This window comes from Lissotriton helveticus, chromosome 3_1 (genome assembly GCF_964261635.1).
Source record: "Lissotriton helveticus chromosome 3_1, aLisHel1.1, whole genome shotgun sequence".
In the NCBI taxonomy this organism is placed as follows: domain Eukaryota; kingdom Metazoa; phylum Chordata; class Amphibia; order Caudata; family Salamandridae; genus Lissotriton; species Lissotriton helveticus.
In genome coordinates, this window is record NC_136061.1 from 1,698,412,751 (window position 1) to 1,698,433,367 (window position 20,617).

Below are 20,617 nucleotides of genomic sequence, written 5' to 3' on the forward strand. Positions count from 1 at the left end.
ACTTTTTGCACATACATTTGTAGGGCACTAACTAGTTCATTCTCAGTAAGTGATTTATTTTCATCTACAAATGCAGTTTATTTATGAATCATACATTCTAATTGAAGAATTTGTTGTACTTACAGGGGAGTTCATGGGCACTTCCATGGCAAGCGACCTTGGGCTTTGGCAGATGAATGTATTGGAGAACTTATGGCTGATCTTGTGGGTAAGTATTTTCATATTTATTTTGAAAATAAATTAACTTTTGATGATGTTCACTGAGTACAGTATGATTACATCATGCAGAAAAAATGTCAAGTGAGTTACATTGAAACAATTAATATGTAGCAGTATCATTAGTAGGATGGGTGAGTATTTCTGAAATCCTTACGATTGTTTCAGATACCTATACGTCTGAATTGTAAATTTACAATACTTTCGAAAATGCAAAAGGATAGCTATGCATGTGTTACCCATTTAAAGCTATGTCAGTTGTTGAGTTTTCACTGCACAAGATACTATTAAATCTAGAATAACACAGGGAGTGTGGGAACAGCTGGAAATGGCTGCATTTCAGTGCTGTTCCTTAGCTGCTTTCTGCAGTCCATCCTCTAGATAACATACCATGTTGCTCTTGATAAGGTGATGCTAAGGAATGCCATTATGAGAAGGGCTAGGTGAAGAACTTCAAGGCCTATCAAGAACGGATTCCACCTAGTTGTGGGGAACATGAGGTGGACACTATTCCCCAATTACCCACTTTAAGGTTGTGGATGGCTGAGATGTGACAATCTAAGATCATGCACAACATTAGCTAACTGATTTTGAGTGTAGTTAACTATGAGGTATTGAGATGTTCTGGAACTCAAGTGTTGCAGCATCAGTTCAAGACATCATTGTCTCCTTTCTGGTGAAGAATTGGCTTGGTAGTTTGGTCTGCCCTGTTCCCATGATGCACTGGGCCAGGGACAGACTAATTTGCATATAGCCAGGTTCTGAGCTGGGATGGGGCAGTGAGCTAAATAACGGTAATGGATCAAGCCCTGATCTTTGGACTGGGTAAGAGTGGTCTGCTTAATTCAGACACTCTGTTTATCACCACCCCCTTTTCTGAATCGTTTTTGGCCACTATAGGTGTGGCAGGGTATACTCAGACATGAGTCCCTTGCTCACTGCTCCATCAGGATTCAAGCAAGCCGGGCCGACGAGGCTGAAATGCCAGAAACCGGTCCCCGGTAGCTTGTCTCCTTTCTGGTGAAGAATTGGCTTGGTAGTTTGGTCTGCCCTGTTCCCATGATGCACTGGGCCAGGGACAGACTAATTTGCATATAGCCAGCTTCTGAGCTGGGATGGGGCAGTGAGCTAAATAACGGTGATGGATCAAGCCCTGATCTTTGGACTGGGTAAGAGTGGTCTGCTTAATTCAGACACTCTGTTCATCACCACCCCCTTTTCTGAATCGTTTTTGGCCACTATAGGTGTGGCAGGGTATGCTCAGACATGAGTCCCTTGCTCACTGCTCCATCAGGATTCAAGCAAGCCGGGCCGGCGAGGCTGAAATGCCAGAAACCGGTCCCCGGTAGCTTGTCTCCTTTCTGGTGAAGAATTGGCTTGGTAGTTTGGTCTGCCCTGTTCCCATGATGCACTGGGCCAGGGACAGACTAATTTGCATATAGCCAGGTTCTGAGCTGGGATGGGGCAGTGAGCTAAATAACGGTGATGGATCAAGCCCTGATCTTTGGACTGGGTAAGAGTGGTCTGCTTAATTCAGACACTCTGTTCATCACCACCCCCTTTTCTGAATCATCATGGCCTGTGAGCACATTTATAGCATATACAGTAATAGAAGGATCAGACTGAGACTGATCTTTAGAGCAAGTCCTTGTTATGTAATGGCATTTCCAGTGAGTGGGTAACTTTCTTCATTTCTGGCGAATGGCAAAAGACCGATTAACAGGACTACCAGTGAAGATTGTGTAGCATTTGTAGAACCACCATGTTTGATTGGATAGATGAGGAATGGGTGCTTCACAGTGAATAGTTTTGTTTTCTGATATCGTGTTCATTTCTTGAGTAGTGTTTGAAAAATGAAGGATCCTCATCAGAAGACTAAATGAGATTGGATTGGTTCCCTCAACAAGGGTAGACCCCAAAGGGTTAGGCTGCCACCCTCTAAATCATAGACCAAGAAACAATATGCGGAGCCACTTACATGACACTGCTTGCCAACATCATTCAATCACAAGACATCACAGTCATCTCCTAACGCTGATGACACTCAACTCATCCTTTCCCTGACAAACAAGACAACCACCACCAGAACCAACCTCACAAAACTGCAAGACCAGAGTAGCAAACTGGATGCAAACCAACTGCCTGAAGCTCAACTCCAATAAGACAAAAATACCTGCTGGTCGCTGGAGCTACAACCAACTCCTACAACCACAGGCCATGCAAGAAATCTAGGGGTCATCACAGATGACAAGCTCAACATGACAGCTCAAGTCAATGTAGTGGGTACATACTACTTCCATTTCCTACACATGCTGCAAAAGATCTTCAAAGGGTTGCCTCAGAACACTAGCTGGACTGTCACACAAGCACTCATCACCAGCAGGCTTGACTATGGCAATTCATTCTATGTGGAAATCTCCAAACAACTCCTGTGTGTCCTATCCAACACAGCACCATAATATTCATCAACCAGCTGCATACACTTTCACCAACCTACCAGACACTTACACTCTGCCTCACTCTCACACACATTCGCAGCATCCGTAAAAGCAAAAGAGAAGTCAATCATTCTCCTACATGGCACTCAAGACATGAAACAACCTTTCTGAAAATATCAGAGCCTCCTCCAAACTTCCTGAATTCTGCAAGAATGCCAACATTTTGAAATGTTATTGACGTACTTACTGAAAAGGTTTTAGGCTCGATAGAATCCCCATTAATACTGTGCATAGTGCACAAGGATGCTGGCAGTAATGAGCCCTAGCAGACATAAGGCATGTCATAGTACTGTGCAAGAAGCAGGTCTCTGCACAGAAATGATTGCTATCACATCCAAGTGTATGTAATGCAATGTTGCCTGGAGAAATAACTTAATTCCCTATTGAGTTACTCATACTAGCCTAGTTGTGGAACTGAGCCCTTTATTACTCACTGGCTGGATACAAATGCAAACCGATAATCCTATGAATTGCAATTATGGGTCTTGTAAATTTCGTTCTAAAGTCTAAAAACAGTGTGAACATCACATTAATAGCTAAAACTAATCCATTCATTTGTATTCTTAATGTTAAAATCGGTTCAGGCGGAAACTAAACCTCCCAAGCCACTGAGGTGTAGCCTCTTGAGATCCTTTGAAGCTGTATGTACCAAGGTAGTGCTATAAAATACCGCACAAGTACAGCTTGGAGAACTCTGCCAATGGATCCTTTCACACTGGGGTTAACACTGGATACAATTATAGGAGAGACGAAGCATGTTTTCAAAAAGCCAACCATTCTCAACCATAGTAAATAACAAGGGTTGAAAAGACTAAACAATGAGGAGAATATGACTTTATTTTCCAGTATGCATGTGGCAAAGTCTTCAAGTTTGGAGCACTGAAGATAAGAAAGCCACTTGTATTCTTGAACCAAGCTTATCCACAAATTGCAGACTATGCATGGACAAATAAGCCCTAGGACAGGCAGATCATTAACAGTCATTTGGTAAGTTCTGCTCCTATGAATGTTAATTAGGCAGTTTAACGTTTTTGTACACTTTTTGACACTCTTTTCCAATAGGATTTGGGGCAAATAGACATACTTTTGTGTATGTTGAGATGCCGCAGGGATTATATGGATACATGGTTTACTTGGAGTATAACAGGATGAAATATAAGGGAAATTAAGATGTAGTGAGGCAGAGTAGAGCCATGATTTGGAGTTTGAAGATGGGACTGATCATGAACCTTAAATCAGACCCTGGGAGGAGTGAAGTCGATTGATATTTTGAATGACATTTCATGAATACCAGATAAATGTAATGTTTATGTTCTCCTATGCAAAGTCTTTCTTTGATGTTACTCCTTCGATCCACCCTATCAGGTGTTTACTGGCGGCTTGAGGACTGCAAAGCACGTCGTTTATATGCATCAATGCTGCACAATTCAATATATTTCGAACTTGGCATGCTTGCAGTTTTTCTTGCTTTTATTCAATTTCCTTTATATTTCACTTCTTTTTTTAGGTCCTTCCAGACAGCCTTAGCTGTCAAGGCTACTTGATGCTTTTATTATGTAAAAAATAAAAAAATATATATACACAGTAGTACACAAACAATGGACAATAGGTCATCCCCTTTTTAGCCATTGGGACCAATGTATTTTAATAATTTGCCATTGCTTGGATGGGCTAGTTATCCAGCTCATGGCACTTTTTCGAAAATTATATTGCGTTCTCAATGGGTGTTGGAGATGGAACTTGAAGAAGTAGTCTTACACATCAATGCTCCCTGTTCTCTTCGTGCTCTTTCTTTTCCTCGACTCCTCAAAGTTCCTTGCTCTCCATGCCCCCCTCTCTCTTTCTCTTCACTCCATGCTTTCCCTCTGCTCCTGCCTTCTTTACTTTCACTCTACCTGCTTTCACTCCTGCTCCTCACCTTCCTCCTCTGTGTTCTCACTTTTCCTCCCTGCCTTCCTTACTCATGGCTCTCTGTTTCATGAAGTGCAGTCCTGCACCCACGTTGTAAGCAACAGAAAGCATTTGTGTCTGACTCCAGGGAACTCTTATGACACCTTATGTTACTGAACCCCGCATCACAAATGATTTGTTTCTGACTCCAGCGACCTCTGGTTATGCATAAAGGACTTCAGCCTATCTCAGTAAAGACTTATCTCTGACTCTAAGGACCGCTAGTAATTACATATAGTTCAGCATCCTGCTTCAGTAAATATTTGTCTTTGCCTCCACGTACATCTAGTCAACAACCTCAGGGTTTGCTCACTGTAGCTAAAAGGACATGTGTTAGACTCCAGGACCTCTTGTAACAACCTATGGTACTGCAGCCTGCCACAGAAAGATTTTTTGGCTGACTTCTGGAACCTTAATTGAGGACTTGAAACACTGCAGCCTGCCTTAGAAAAGATGTGTGTATGACTCCCAAAATTTCTAGCAATCACCTCAGGTGCTGTAGCAGGTAGCAAGGGCTTTTGTCTTATTGGCTGGACCTTTAAAAAGACAACGTAGGAAAGTAATGAATGCAACTTTTCAAAAAACTAGGGGCATGCAAAGACCAAAGACCACATTTGGCAGAGGGCTTTTTGTGTTTTCTTTTTCTTTAAATAGTATGTTTTACACAAAAAAGCAATTAGTTGGACTGACCAACAACACGAAAGCAAGTACTACCTTGCGCTTCTTGTTCTGTATATACATACCACCTGTATTACCTACTGGCTGTCACTAGTAGCTAGTTATAATTAGGACTACCTATATCTTTTTTGGCGCCGCTTTGTGAATCTTCATGAAATATTCCAAAAAGATTTGCCCTGTACTGCAGATAGAGTCTGGAAAGATTTGGGGTGTTTTGTGTAGCAGGGGTCGAGAAGAAATGGGGTCCCACAATGTGTTTTCTCCATTTTAACTCCCATAGGAACTTTGAACAAGCCTATTACCTATAGGGACCTCCGGGGGCAAAATTTCAATTGAAGGCAGGTGACCCACTCGTTCCCAGCCTCCAGAGACCAACTCTTCTCCGGGGCAAATTGAAAGAAATGAGGGGGCTGCGCAGAAACAGCGCACAAATACTTTGACGGATAGGGAGTTGCACGTTTATCAGCTCCCTCTCTGTCAAATCAATGCTGGCTCCCCTTGAGGCTCCCTGTGGTTCCCAATAATTCAAATTGGGTGCCCTGGGTGGGACAAGGGCACCCACAAGAGTGTCCGGGCCCCGGAGATGGGATCAACAGGGCCGAAGTCGACCAGTTGGGGGGGACCGCATGACCCCTTCCATTTAAATTGGGTTTCTTTTATGAAAAGGCCAGACCCAGGGGATTCAGCCCGGGAGGGGCTGATCAGCATCCCTCCCTTTAATTAAAAAGAAAGAAAGAACAAAAGCCTGGGCCCCAGGGGATGGTATCCCGGGGCTGAAATTGGCCCGGGGAGGGGGGCCACATGTCCCCCTTCCCTAATAAATAAATGTTTTTTTAAATGGATCGGCAAGTAGCCAGAGGACCCACTCCCTTTCTCCGCCACTCTACAAATGCACCTCCTGATGCACTATTGGTTGGGGGATGAAGTCCGCTTGGCTTCTGAGGCTCCTTGGGGACCAACAAGCCCTCCTGTTGCCTCCAGTAAGAGCCACAGAGTGGGATTACTGAGAGGCCTTAGGAGACCACGCCCCTTTTTCCCACCATTCAGCAAACGCACCTCCTGGAACACTGCTGGTTAGGGGATGAATTCCCCATGTACGCTGAGGGTCCTTAAGGGCCAACAAGCCCCCCTATTAGCTCCAGTAAGTCCCACAGACCCTGACTTCTGAGACGATTTCAGAGGCCCACCCCTTTGCCAGCACTCTGCAAATGTGCCTCCTGGCACACTACTGGTTGGAGGATGAAGTATCCTTGGATGCTGGGGGTCCTTGGGGTCCAAGAACCCCTCCTGTCACCTCCAGTAAGTCCCACACAGTAGGATTGCTGAGAGCTGGTCGAAGGCCCCGTCCCCTTTCTCCACCACTCTGCAAACACAACCACTAGTTAAAAAAACATAGAAATTCACATTAAAAAAACAAAGGCTACAGTGACTTTATAGTTAGGTAATAGAATTTGAAAACCCATAGAGATTCACAAAAAAACAAAGGTTACATGGTTTTTATAGTTAGAAAATAGAATTTAAAACAACTTTGAAATTGACTGAAAAAAACAAAGGTTGCATGGACGTTGTAGTTAGACTCAGATTTCACTTGTACAAATCCAGTGACAGCAGTTATAGTTACCTGAGCTATAATTATAACTTACACCCTCGCAATGTACTACTTATGACCACACTTATTACATCACTCATGACAAGGTCAGTGACATCACTGATACAATGAGAACAACCTCTTAACTGGCCTATCTAGTTTCTGAAATGGTAATAACTCTAACTAAACGTTTCCCCATAGCAGAGTCTCAACACAAAAATAACTTTCTTTTTTGTTTTATTTATTTATCACAAATATTTTTTATATACATATATATATATATATATATATATTTATATATATATATATGTATGTATGTTATTTAATTTTCATATACTTTTTCATCTTTTATATTCACAAAAACATTTACAAGTGGGACAACATCACATTGTCATTTCAATTAGAGAAAACACATACTTTAACTTTTCTTTATCGTAATTCAACTTATAGTATCCCCCAAGTTTACACCATTATCCTTCCATTCTCACCTTTCATTCTACTCATACATACCAACAATCATAGCATACAGAAGATTCAAAACAAAAACACAACTGGACAGAAGTCCTACTCGCTACTCCTATTTGTTACAGTCATCAAAATTCACAGTTTTGACAGTCACAAGTCCATCAAATTGTATTTGTGGCTGATTCTTCTTTTGACTTGATTTTTGGGTAGGGTTCCCAGATGTGTGTCACTGGTCTACGTACTTTTTGGGGAAAACAACAGATTTGTATTACCTTCTTCAAGACCAAGGAATAAAAACATTTTTCATCTGTATAGCGGTCTGGGGGTCTATATGTAATTATACAATATTTTACAAAAATGAGGGGAATGTTCTATGCTACAAAGTTTGTACAAACAGACATTTTACTTGCAAAACATTTTGTAATACGCCACACAAGGTGTGTATTAAGATTAGCAACAACTCATCACTCCTGAAACACCATCTCCCGTGTTGACAAAAAGAAAAGAGGTTGCGGTAGAGTTTCGCTTAAAGAAAGTCAAAGAGTCACCCAAGTGCTGTGCAGACTGAAACAGTGAAAAAGGTTTCCTATTGGTGAAGGTTTTAAGAACCTGAAAAGTGGGAAATATCCACACCAATATAGATAGGATTTAGATTTATGAGCCCTACATGTGTCACGAAAGACTGGAGGTACCTCTGATCCACAAAAGTAAAAAGACGTCCAAGAGATAATAAGATGCAAAAATATTTCTGCAGATGGGAGCAAGAATGATAGTAATTAGTTTCCATTATTGTACATCTATTTCCTTTCGCTAATTAATAGACGCAGAGTAAGACTAGCTTACCCTTAACAGATGTATTCTTCTATATCTAGGCAGGGTGAATTGCAGTTCAAACTGTTAGGATACTACAGTCATTACTTGTCCTCCATTTTATCGAGGGTATAAAGGCTCCATCTGTAACATTTTCTAAAGTTTATTGGGTTTATTACATAATTGAAACCCTCTGAGAGCGAAATTCTACATGTACTCATACCTAATTTTAATGATGTCTGTAGGTGTCTTGATATCGTGTTTTATGACTTTTTTCTTGTCTTGACAGGGTCATATTTCCTGGAAATATTATGAACAGGAATCCAATCTACAAAAATGAGAAATTATGCTAGTGGGCAATATTTTATACCATTGACTCAAGATTAACATATATTGAAGGTTAGAATATGAGATAAGCAAATTGTGTACAAATTGGCAGTTGGATGTTTACACTTTACCGGCTACTAAAGACGAAAACCTTTTAAGAGCTCTTTCTTGGTTTTAGCGATGTTCATTGGTATCTTAATGTAGAATTATATATCTAATTCTTTGCCTGATAAGCGATGTATTGCTCGGGTGAGTTATTCACAGGGATACCGACTACAGAAATGATATAATAAGTTGGAGGGCAGCATATTCATAGTGCTGGCCCAAGATTTTCACATGTCACAGGTCAATTATCTCGGACTACCTATTCTTTACTAGCTGTTGGTGAGATAAACACATTTGTGATGCATATTTGCCATACGCTCAATGTGACACGTAACAGTAATTGTTTTGTTCTTAAAGGGTCACTCAAAGAGTTCAGGCACAGTATTGTAAAATGCTTTTATATGTAAGAGATATGGCATGGGTGGGCACCAATTGACAATAAAATTATTGACGATCATTTGCCAGGAGGCTATCAGGGCATATGCCCTATATTTATTACAGCTTTTTTCCATTGTCGCTATTATCACTATTATTAGGTAGTGGTCTTGTTGGTGGTATAGACAGCTGTAGTTTGTGTAGTTACATACAAAGAAAGACAACTCATTAAATGGAAAAAGAAGAAAACGGGGATAGCTTTGCTTTTATTCACCCCCGACAGATATATCGTTAGCATATGGGTTCTAGCTGTAATAGAATCTAAGCTATGTAGGCAATCTTGCAGTAGAAAACTGCATGTAATTGACGTTTTAGCCAATAGAAATATCGATAAAAATGAAAGGTCCAATATGGGATGCCGGTTACCCTCGAGTCGCATATAAACGGGCACGATAGAGAGTAAACATATCCTCCCTGCTTGCACTCAACAGGGAATTGTGCAATAGCTGATGCATGGTTGTTATAGATAGAAAATAGAATTTAAAAAACGTTGAAATTGACTGAAAAAAACAAAGGTTGCATGAACGTTGTAGTAAGACTCAGATTTCACTTGTACAAAACCAGTGACAGCAATTATATGAGCTATAATTATAACTTACGCCCTTGCAATGTACTACTTATGACCACACTTATTACATCACTCATGACAAGGTCAGTGACATCACTGATGACATCATCTACATAATTACTCACACCCCATACAACCTCTTGTGCCTGTTCCCACACAACCACTTGCATACCCATTCACAGACCCATACCATTATTCACATACCCACTCACTCTTCCATAGAGGCCCTCACACACCCACTCACTCTCTTGTACATCAACTCACACAACCATTCACTCATTCATACAGCCATTCATACAACTAGTCACTCACCCGTACAGCCACTCACATAGCCACACACAATCACCCATACCGCTAATCACACACCCGCTTATTTACTTACATGCTCGTTCATGCACCGTACAGGCTCTCAACAGAGGCACTCACTCATACAAGTATTCACACACTTACTCACTCGCCCACACAACCACTTACATATCCAATCACACATCCATACAAGCACTCACACATCTGCTAACTCACAGCCATTCACACAGTCTCTAATACACTGACTCAAAGAGCCACACATACAGTCATTGACGCACAGAGTCACTCAATCATATACCTATTCAGATGACCACTTACTCACCCATACAGTCTCGACACACCCATTTACCCACCCATAGAGCCAGTGACACTGCTACTCACTCACCCATACAGCCACTGACACACCCACTCACTCACCAGCATTTCCATCAGCCCTGTGTGCATTAGCAATGCCGGTGCCCTCAGGAGGCGAGGAGTCAGCTAGGACTGTGAGAGCTTTGAGGCTCTCCCTTCGGTGCAATAGCATACTAGGCACCCTGGGTGGCCTCCAGGGCACCTGGGGAAACTTGATCAGGCCCCCAGGGATGAGGTCCCTGGGGCTGAAATCGACCTGGATAGGGAGGGCTGTGCAGCACCCTCCCACATTTGTTTGTGACAGGGCCCCAGGAGATGGGGTCCCGAAGGCCAAAATCAGACCAGGAAGAAGTTCCATGCTCTGGAGAATAGGATCTGTCATCCTCATTGAGTATGGAGACACCAGGGCCTACCAGATCCATGCAGCGTCAATACACAGGGTACTAGACACCATGCACCAAACACCATCAACGAGCGTCTAATCTGGATTACAACTGCACCGCAACTGAGCATCTGTCGAGGGATGTCAGCATCACTGAGACCCCCTGCATGAGTGGCCCAGCTGACTTGATGTTGCCCCTGCCAGCTGTTTGTCCCTATCTGCGAGGATCATCTTTGCGCATCAAGCCCAGTTGACTTATCCACTCTGCATCCATGCCGCCTGGCCTGGGTACCTAAGAACTGGCTTTGCCCACTTGCTTCAAAGTCCTTTGCACCCCAAGCCCCCATTTGGGAGGTTTTGGATATGTCCCCAAATCTCCCTGTGTGGAATGTTTCCAGTTGCCCCCCTTCGATGTAGCACCCAGCTACCAACCTCACCAGCACCCTTATTACCAGCTCAAACCAGGCAATTCCTGTAGAAATGCTGGCAGTACTTTGGACCTTGGCCCACTACATTTTGAAACCCAGAAGGTGAACACCTGAACCTGACTCTACCTACTTTTACGCAAACATGTATTTTCTCCCCATAGAATTGCATTGTGTGTAAAGGTGCACACCGAAAAGTTTACTTACCTGTAAAATTACGAAGAAAAACACTACTTACTTTCTAATGAAATTCTTGGTTTTTCAAAATATAAAAAAAGAAGTCACATTTTTTGAATTCGGTCCTGGGTTTATTCTTTGAGTGTGTGTCTCATTTATTGCCTCTGAGTACTACAAATGCTTAGCACTACCCTCTGATAAATCAGTTCCGATGAGGAGTTGTGAGGGATGAGATGTGAGGTCCTGTGTCGAGCTGCATCACTGTGCGTTGGTTCTGATGATGCTGGCAGTTGTGCTACAAGGCATTGTGGGGCTTTGTGTAACTCAGCTCCAGTTCTGATCAAGCTTGCAGAGGTACGGCAAGGCTTTGTGGAGCTTCATATTACTTCACACAGTATTTGATAGAACCTACAAGAACTCACTCCAGCAGAAGCCAGCAGGGCTCAGACAGATCAAGGTGCAGGTCCAGGCCTGCTCCAATGCAGGAGGTCACCTTTTAGCTTGCACAGTAGGTCTGTCAGCTGCCCCTTGGTGTTACTCAACCCGGGTGAAAGAGAGCTGGTCGACTCTTGCTTATCAATAGGTAGGGCAGGCCTCAAGCAGAAGGGCAGTAAGGTATATTTCTTCTAAAGTATTCACAGGTCTAAAATGATGTGAGGAATGTGTCTGAGGGTCCTCTTTTTATACCAGGTGCCCACTTTGAAGTGGGAGAATATTGTTGAGTTTTTCCCAAAGATGAGTATGGAATTTCCTGCCTCCCTGCCTCCCTGCCCTGGTTCGAGTCTGTATGGGGGCAGAATAGGCTAATGTGAACTCCTTTCTGTGTGAGCGGAGCCAATGTCATTTAAATGCAAGTGTGGCAGGTGACAGCCTCCTCCTATTAGACCAAGATGGCCCATGATTCCAACATTCAGACCCTCTATTGTTGTCTGGGAGGAATACACAAAGAACAACTGCCAACTACACCTAGTAATGCGATCTAGGAACCGGCTGCTGACACCAAATGGTTAGGACAATTAAATGCCAACTTTCTAAAAAAGTTCACATATAAAGACTTTGGGCCTTTAGATCGGCTGAGTTGGGCCGCTTATTCATTGTTCCAACAAAATGCCCATTCATTCAATCGAAACAGCACTGTTTTATTAATTTATCCAATGAAAAAAACAGTCAAGGTCCTGAGGAAAACCCGAAAGCAAAGGGAGGTTTGAAACATGTCGACCTGACCAAAATCTGGAGAGTTTTGGTGTTTAAAAAAGAACCAAGTGTAGGCAATTCTACAAAGAGACACTGGAGGCCTACATAAAGAGTGTACATTAACAACCCCCAGCAGTTGCCTTAAAGAGAAGCTTCAGACTGTTTGTACAGAGAAAAAGAGAAAAATAATAGAAACCCCAGCACTGTAAAAACAGAGGACTCATTCATCATTAAGTATTGTCATATAGTTCAAAAAAATACATAGGATCTGAGCATTTGTTGTACAACATTAACTAAGGGTTCGGTGTCAAGACTGATTTTAGACACCACCGCAGGATATGTCATCCTATGGACCAGTAGCTCGCAGTGCTCCCACAAGTCCCCAAACCTTACCAAAGATTGGACAGTTTCTGGCACACATCGAACATGACTACCTTTGACCCTTCAGGGATCGTGGACACAGTACAGTACTTATTACTCAGTCAATCGCGCTCACTTAGACTCAGAGAGATACCCAGAATAAACGCTAGGGACATTTTCAATAAGCAATTTACTGTACCAGTGTCATTCTAGAAGATAGAGATTACTTTTATACAGCGTATGTTGATTCTGTTATGTACGTCGTTTGCAGGGGAATTACTAAGAATCCTCATGCATAATAAATGAAGTTAGTTTCAAGAAGACCAATCGACATTTGTTCAGCACAAATCTGTGTAAATGGGCAGTGCTAGAACCGTTATGCGGAGCAATGGAGGACAAATGTAGGTAAAAGGTTGCTTTGCTACTTAGTCCTAGGTTAGGGAACATAATAGTAACTTTTGTCATATATAGGCATTAAAGAAAATATTTGGGATAAATCTTGTTATCCCTTAGTGTGATTTAGAAAGAGTTTTTACATAGTATCTAAATGGCTGAAACATGTGAAATTCATATAAATGTTGTTGAAAAGATCTGTTGTGTCTGTTCAATGTTTGAAATATATAAAAATATTCTAAATTAAAAATAAGGTTAAGACAAATTACTTGGCCTTACTGAAAAGTTGAATATTTACCAGTTTTAGTATTTTCTTGGAAAACTTTCTAAAGGTGGCATTTTCTGAATTGTGATTTTAAAGCTGACTTTACTGTTAAATAGAGTTTCAAATTCTAATTCCTCAGTCACTAAACATTAGTTTCCTATCGGCTTCCAAAAATCCTTTTAAGTGCAATAAGGTAACCTAGTGCTATCTATGGAAGATATAGACCTTGCAGCAGTGAAAAATGAAGTTAGGAGTTTTTACCTACCAGGAAATGTAACCTTGAAACGTACAAGCCTACCTTTATAAATACAGAGCACCCTGTGCTATGGGCTTCTTAAGGCCTACCCTAGGGGGTGACATATATATTAAATTGGAGGGTTTAGGCCTGGCGAAGGTTTATTATGGCAGGTCAAACTGCAGCTTAAAACCGCACACAGTGGTAGGCCTGAGACGCGACATGTTTAAAAAAGACTACTTAAGTTGGTGGCACAATAAGTGCTGCATGCCCACTATTAGAAATACATTTACAGGCCCTGGGTTCCTATAGGACCACTTTGCTAGAGATATACAAGTAAATAAATATGAAAATTTGGTGTAAGCCCAGTTTACCATGTTTCAAGGTGAGATCACAAACACTTTAGCACTGGTTACCAGTGGCAAAGTGCTCAGAGTCCTAAAAGCTAACAATTTGGTTCAGAAGACTGGAGCCTTCAAGGCAAACCCTTTTTATGTTGACCCTGCATAGACGGTCAAGTCCAAAAATTTGACAGAACTGAATCAGTAGAACTGCCCATCAACACAAAAAGGGGAATTACAGAGGAAGACTGGGGTGCCCTTCCCTCACAAAACATATACAACCCAGGTGTCCGGCCTCCTAAAACTCAGCTTGCAAACAGGCTCTTAAAGGTTCTTTCAAACTGTAGGGGCCTAACCTGCTAAGTTAAGCTCAGAATCACTGGGGGTATATGTGTGTAGTTTATCATTAAGTGTGGTGCCTATTTCAAGGGAAACACAACAAAGCATTGTAAAAAACAGGAAATATGTCACAGGATCAACCATTAGAAAGCTATTGGATAATGCTACCAACTGGCCTGATTTGTCATCATAAGCAATTTCCTGTTCGGAAAGGAGTTCCTACCTGGCCGGAATATGCCTATGGTAGAGAGGTGTAGAGGATCAATAAAGGCTACGCCTCTATGCTGAACTCCTGCTGCTACATGTTATAAGGTATCCAAAGTAGACAAAATCAGAGTGTTTGAGTCTCACTTGAAAATATATCAACAATGCCTCTGAAGTAGCTTTTTAATGCATAAGCCCTTAGCACATGATTAAAAACAAATGACATGCTCTTACCATAATGCAATGAACAGCAGGCATTGTTTCATTGGAAGGTAGAAATTATTGGCAGTTTCATAAGGGGACAAGGACCCAACTGTCACCCAACAGTATACATCACCACATTCACAGTAGGTGAATGTATGTCAGTGGTCACTGTCTTCCTGATCAAGATGAGGGTGTCACATTAGTTGTGAAGCCAGCACTCTTCTCTATGCAGGTGGTAGATTGGTAGCATCTCCCTGGTATGCATTCACCTGGTGATGATGTGATATGGTGTACTGTTGGGTGAAAGATGGATCCCTTTGCACTGATGAAATTGCCAATAACCTGGCAATGAAAAATGTTGGCAGTTCGTAAAATTTTGGCCTGAGCATGTAATATGTTTTTAACCATGTGCCAAGGGTCTTTACATTAAAAAAGCTATTTCAGAGGCCTTGTAGATACATTTTAAACAGTGGAAGAGTGAGGCACAAATTCTCTTTTTTTGGTTACTTTGGAGACCTTATACCACATAGCGGCAGGAAGGCAGCATAGAAGTCTAGCCTGTATTGCTCCTGTTAGAATTGGCGGTCTCTAGTTGGCAGTGGTATGCACCCTGTCCAAGTAGAGACCTTTCCTTTTAGTTAGGATAAGGGGATTACACACCTAAGATAACCCTTGCTCACCCCCTAGGTAGCTTAGCACAAGCAGGTAGGCAGGCCGATTTTATAGGCAATGGGTAAAGTATTTGTGCATGACACACACAGTATTACAGTGAAAACACCACCCCAGTTTAGAAATATAAAGGATCTTGATCTAAACCAAACAAGGCCAAAATGACAAAAATCGAACATACATAACTCAAAATATGACTTTTTGAAGTTTTCAAGCAACTCTGTGCATAGAACTCTATGAATGCGGTGATTTTACACAAAGTTCCTCAGATGTGTTAAAGCCCACAAGGCAAAAGGAGGAAAGCTTCAGAAAACACAACAATGCATCAGTTCCTCAGTCCACAGGGAGGTGATGCTTCAGTTCTGCTACATTCAGGAGAAGTGCAGCTTCTATTCCAGAATGTAGGAAGAAGCGATGCATCAAAATTAAAGGCCGTTCTGGTCTGCGGGTGATGCATCGGAAAAACCTGGCACACCGGTGTGATGTGTGGAAATCCAGATGCGCTGGAGGTAGATACAATGTGGTACAAAAGGGGGTGGTGATGGACGGAGCATCTGAACCAATCAAACACTCACACCCAGTCGACAAATCTGGGTTTAATCCATCACCGTTCTTTAGCCCACTCTGCCACCCCAGTTCAGACATGGCCATATGCAAATCAGTCTGACCCTGTGCCTCATGGGACCAGTTCAGCCCGAACTGCCAAGCCGTGCCTTCCCTGGACCGGAAAGAAGCTTCCGGGGACCGGTTTCTGGCAATTCAGCCGTCTTCAGCCCGGCTTGCTTGAATCCAGTGGCAAAGTGAGCAAGGAACTCACGTCTGAGCATACCCTGACAACTTATGGCGAACAAAGTGGTACAAAAGGGGGTGGTGATGGACGGAGCATCTGAACCAATCAAACACTCACACCCAGTCGACAGATCTGGGTTTAATCCATCACCGTTCTTTAGCCCACTCTGCCACCCCAGTTCAGACATGGCCATATGCAAATCAGTCTGACCCTGTGCCTCGTGGGAACAGTTCAGCCCGAACTGCCAAGCTATGCCTTGCCTGGACCGGAAAAAAGCTTCCGAGGACCGGTTTCTGACAATTCAGCCGTCTTCAGCCCGGCTTGCTTGAATCCAGTGGCAAAGTGAGCAAGGAACTCACGTCTGAGCATACCCTGCCAACTTATGGCGAACAAAGTGGTACAAAAGGGGGTGGTGATGGACGGAGCATCTGAACAAATCAAACACTCACACCTTAGTCGGTAGATCTGGGTTTAATCCATCACCGTTCTTTAGCCCACTCTGCCACCCCAGTTCAGACATGGCCATATGCAAATCAGTCCGACCCTGTGCCTCATGGGAACAGTCCAGCCCAAACTGCCAAGTCATACCTTCCCTGGACCAGAAACAAGCTTCCGAGGACCGGTTTCTGGCATTTCAGCTGTCTTCAGCCCGCCTTGCTTGAATCCAGTGGCAAAGTGAGCAAGGGACTCACCTCTGAGCATACCCTGCCAACTTATCGCAAACAAAGTGGTACAAAAGGGGGTGGTGATGGACTGAGCATATGAACCAATCAAACACTCACACCCAGTCGACAGATCTGGGTTTAATCCATCACAGTTCTTTAGCCCACTCTGCCACCCCAGTTCAGACATGGCCATATGCAAATCAGTCTGACCCTGTGCCTCATGGGAACAGTCCAGCCCGAACTGCCAAGCCATGCCTTCCATGGACCGGAAACAAGCTTCCGAGGACCGGTTTCTGGCATTTCAGCCGTCTTGAGTCTGGCTTGCTTGAATCCAGTGGCAAAGTGAGCCAGGGACTCACGTCTGAGCATACCCTGCCAACTTATGGCGAACAAAGTGGTACAAAAGGGGGTGGTGATGGACGGAGCATCTGAACAAATCAAACACTCACAACTAGTACAGATATGGGTTTAATCTATCACCGTTCTTTAGCCCACTCTGCCTCCCCAGTTCAGACATGGCCATATGCAAACCAGTCTGACCCTGAGCCTCATGGGAACAGTCCAGCCCGAACTGCCAAGCCATGCCTTCCCTGGACCGGAAACAAGCTTCCGAGGGACGGTTTCTGGCATTTCAGCCATCTTCAGCCCGGCTTGCTTGAATCCAGTGGCAAAGTGAGCAAGGGACTCATGTCTGAGCATTCCCTGCCAACTTATGGCTAACAAAGTGGTACAAAAGAGGGTGGTGATGGACGGAGCATCTGAACCAATCAAACACTCACACCCAATTGACAGATCTGGGTTTAATCCATCACCGTTCTTTAGCCCATTCTGCCACCCCAGTTCAGACATGGCCATATGCAAAACAGTCTGACCCTGTGCCTCATTGGAACAGTCCAGCCTGAACTGCCAAGCTATGCCTTCCCTGGACCGGAAACAAGCTTCAAAGGACGGTTTCTGGCATTTCATCTGTCTTCAGCCCGGCTTGCTTGAATCCAGTGGGAAAGTGAGCAAGGGACTCACGTCTGAGCATACCCTGCCAACTTATGGCGAACAAAGTGGTACAAAAGGGGGTGGTGATGGACGGAGCATCTGAACAAATCAAACACTCACAACTAGTCAACAGATCTGGGTTTAATCCATCACCGTTCTTTAGCCCACTCTGCCACCCCAGTTCAGACATGGCCATATGCAAATCAGTCTGACCCTGAGCCTCATGGGAACAGTCCAGCCCGAACTGCCAAGCCATGCTTTCCCTGGACCGGAAACAAGCTTCCGAGGCACGGTTTCTGGCATTTCAGCCGTCTTCAGCCCGGCTTGCTTGAATCCAGTGGCAAAGTGAGCAAGGGACTCATGTCTGAGCATACCCTGCCAACTTATGGCTAACAAAGTGGTACAAAAGAGGGTGGTGATGGACGGAGCATCTGAACCAATCAAACACTCACACCCAATTGACAGATCTGGGTTTAATCCATCACCGTTCTTTAGCCCACTCTGCCACCCCAGTTCAGACATGGCCATATGCAAAACAGTCTGACCCTGTGCCTCATTGGAACAGTCCAGCCTGGACTGCCAAGCTATGCCTTCCCTGGACCGGAAACAAGCTTCCGAGGACCGGTTTCTGGCATTTCATCCGTCTTCAGCCCGGCTTGCTTGAATCCAGTGGTAAAGTGAGCAAGGGACTCACGTCTGAGCATACCCTGCCAACTTATGGTAAACAAAGTGGAACAAAAGGGGGTGGTGATGGACGGAGCATCTGAACCAATCAAACACTCACACCCAGTCGACAGATCTGGGTTTAATCCATCACCGTTCTTTAGCCCACTCTGCCACCCCAGTTCAGACATGGCCATATGCAAATCAGTTTGCCTCTGTGCCTCATGGGAACAGTCCAGCCCGAACTGCCAAGCCATACCTTCCCTGGACTGGAAACAAGATTCAGAGGACCGGTTTCTGGCATTTCAGCCGTCTTCAGTCCGGCTTGCTTTAATCCAGTGGCAAAGTGAGCAAGGGACTCACGTCTGAGCATACCCTGCCAACTTATGGTGAACATAGTGGTACAAACGGGGGTAGTGATGGACAGAGCATCTGAACCAATCAAAAATACACACCCAGTCGACAGATATGGGTTTAGCCCATCACCGTTCTTTAGCCCACTCTGCCACCCCAGTTCACACATGGCCATATGCATATCAGTCTGACCCTGGGCCTCAAGGGAACAGTCCAGCCCGAACTGCCAAGCCATGCCTTCCCTGGACCGGAAACAAGCTTCCGAGGACCGGTTTCTGGCATTTCAGCCGTCTTCAGCCCGGCTTGCTTGAATCCAGTGGTAAAGTGAGCAAGGGACTCACGTCTGAGCATACCCTGACAACTTATGGTAAACAAAGTGGAAGAAAAGGGGGTGGTGATGGACGGAGCATCTGAACCAATCAAACACTCACACCCAGTCGACAGATCTGGGTTTAATCCATCACCGTTCTTTAGCCCACTCTGCCACCCCAGTTCAGACATGGCCATATGCAAAACAGTCTGACCCTGTGCCTCATTGGAACAGTCCAGCCTGAACTGCCAAGCCATACCTTCCCTGGACCGGAAACAAGATTCAGAGGACCGGTTTCTGGCATTTCAGCCGTCTTCAGTCCGGCTTGCTTGAATCCAGTGGCAAAGTGAGCAAGGGACTCACGTCTGAGCATACCCTGCCAACTTATGGTGAACATAGTGGTACAAACGGGGGTAGTGATGGAAAGAGAATCTGAACCAATCAAAAATGCACACCGTCGACAGATCTGGGTTTAATCCATCACCGTTCTTTAGCCCACTCTGCCACCCCAGTTCAGACATGGCCATATGCAAATCAGTCGGACCTTGTGCCTCATGGGAACAGTCAAGCCTGAACTGCCAAGCTATGCCTTCCCTGGACCGGAAAAAAGCTTCCGGGGACCGGTTTCTGGTATTTCATCTGTCTTCAGCCTGGCTTGCTTGAATCCAGTGGCAAAGTGGGCAAGGGACTCACGTCTGAGCATACCCTGCCAACTTATGGTGAACAAAGTGGTACAAAAGGGGTTGATGATGGACGGAGCATCTGAACCAATCAAACACTCACACCCAGTCGACAGATCTGGGTTTTATCCATCACCGTTCTTTAGCCCACTCTGCCACCCCAGTTCAGACATGGCCATATGCAAATCAGTTTGACCCTGGGCATCATGGGAACAGTCCAGCCCGAACTACCAAACCATGCCTTCCCTGGACCGGAAACAAGCTTCCGAGGACCGGTTTCTGGCATTTCAGCCGTCTTCAGCCCGGCTTGCTTGAATCCAGTGGTAAAGTGAGCAAGGGACTCACGTCTGAGCATACCCTGACAACTTATGGTAAACAAAGTGGAAGAAAAGGGGGTGGTGATGGACGGAGCATCTGAACCAATCAAACACTCACACCCAGTCGACAGATCTGGGTTTAATCCATCACCGTTCTTTAGCCCACTCTGCCACCCCAGTTCAGACATGGCCATATGCAAAACAGTCTGACCCTGTGCCTCATTGGAACAGTCCAGCCTGAACTGCCAAGCCATACCTTCCCTGGACCGGAAACAAGATTCAGAGGACCGGTTTCTGGCATTTCAGCCGTCTTCAGTCCGGCTTGCTTGAATCCAGTGGCAAAGTGAGCAAGGGACTCAC

At 44.2% G+C, this 20,617-nt stretch overlaps 1 protein-coding gene across 3 annotated transcripts in view; it reads left to right on the plus strand.

Annotated features, from left to right (window-relative positions):
* KYNU (kynureninase) overlaps positions 1–20,617 on the plus strand; it is a 988,121-nt gene that overhangs the window by 390,506 nt on the left and 576,998 nt on the right. For all 3 annotated transcript variants that reach the window (XM_078682489.1, XM_078682491.1, XM_078682490.1), the window contains exon 4: positions 126–208. In XM_078682489.1, coding sequence (XP_078538615.1) covers positions 126–208 — 83 coding nt within the window. The remainder of the gene's footprint in view (positions 1–125; positions 209–20,617) is intronic.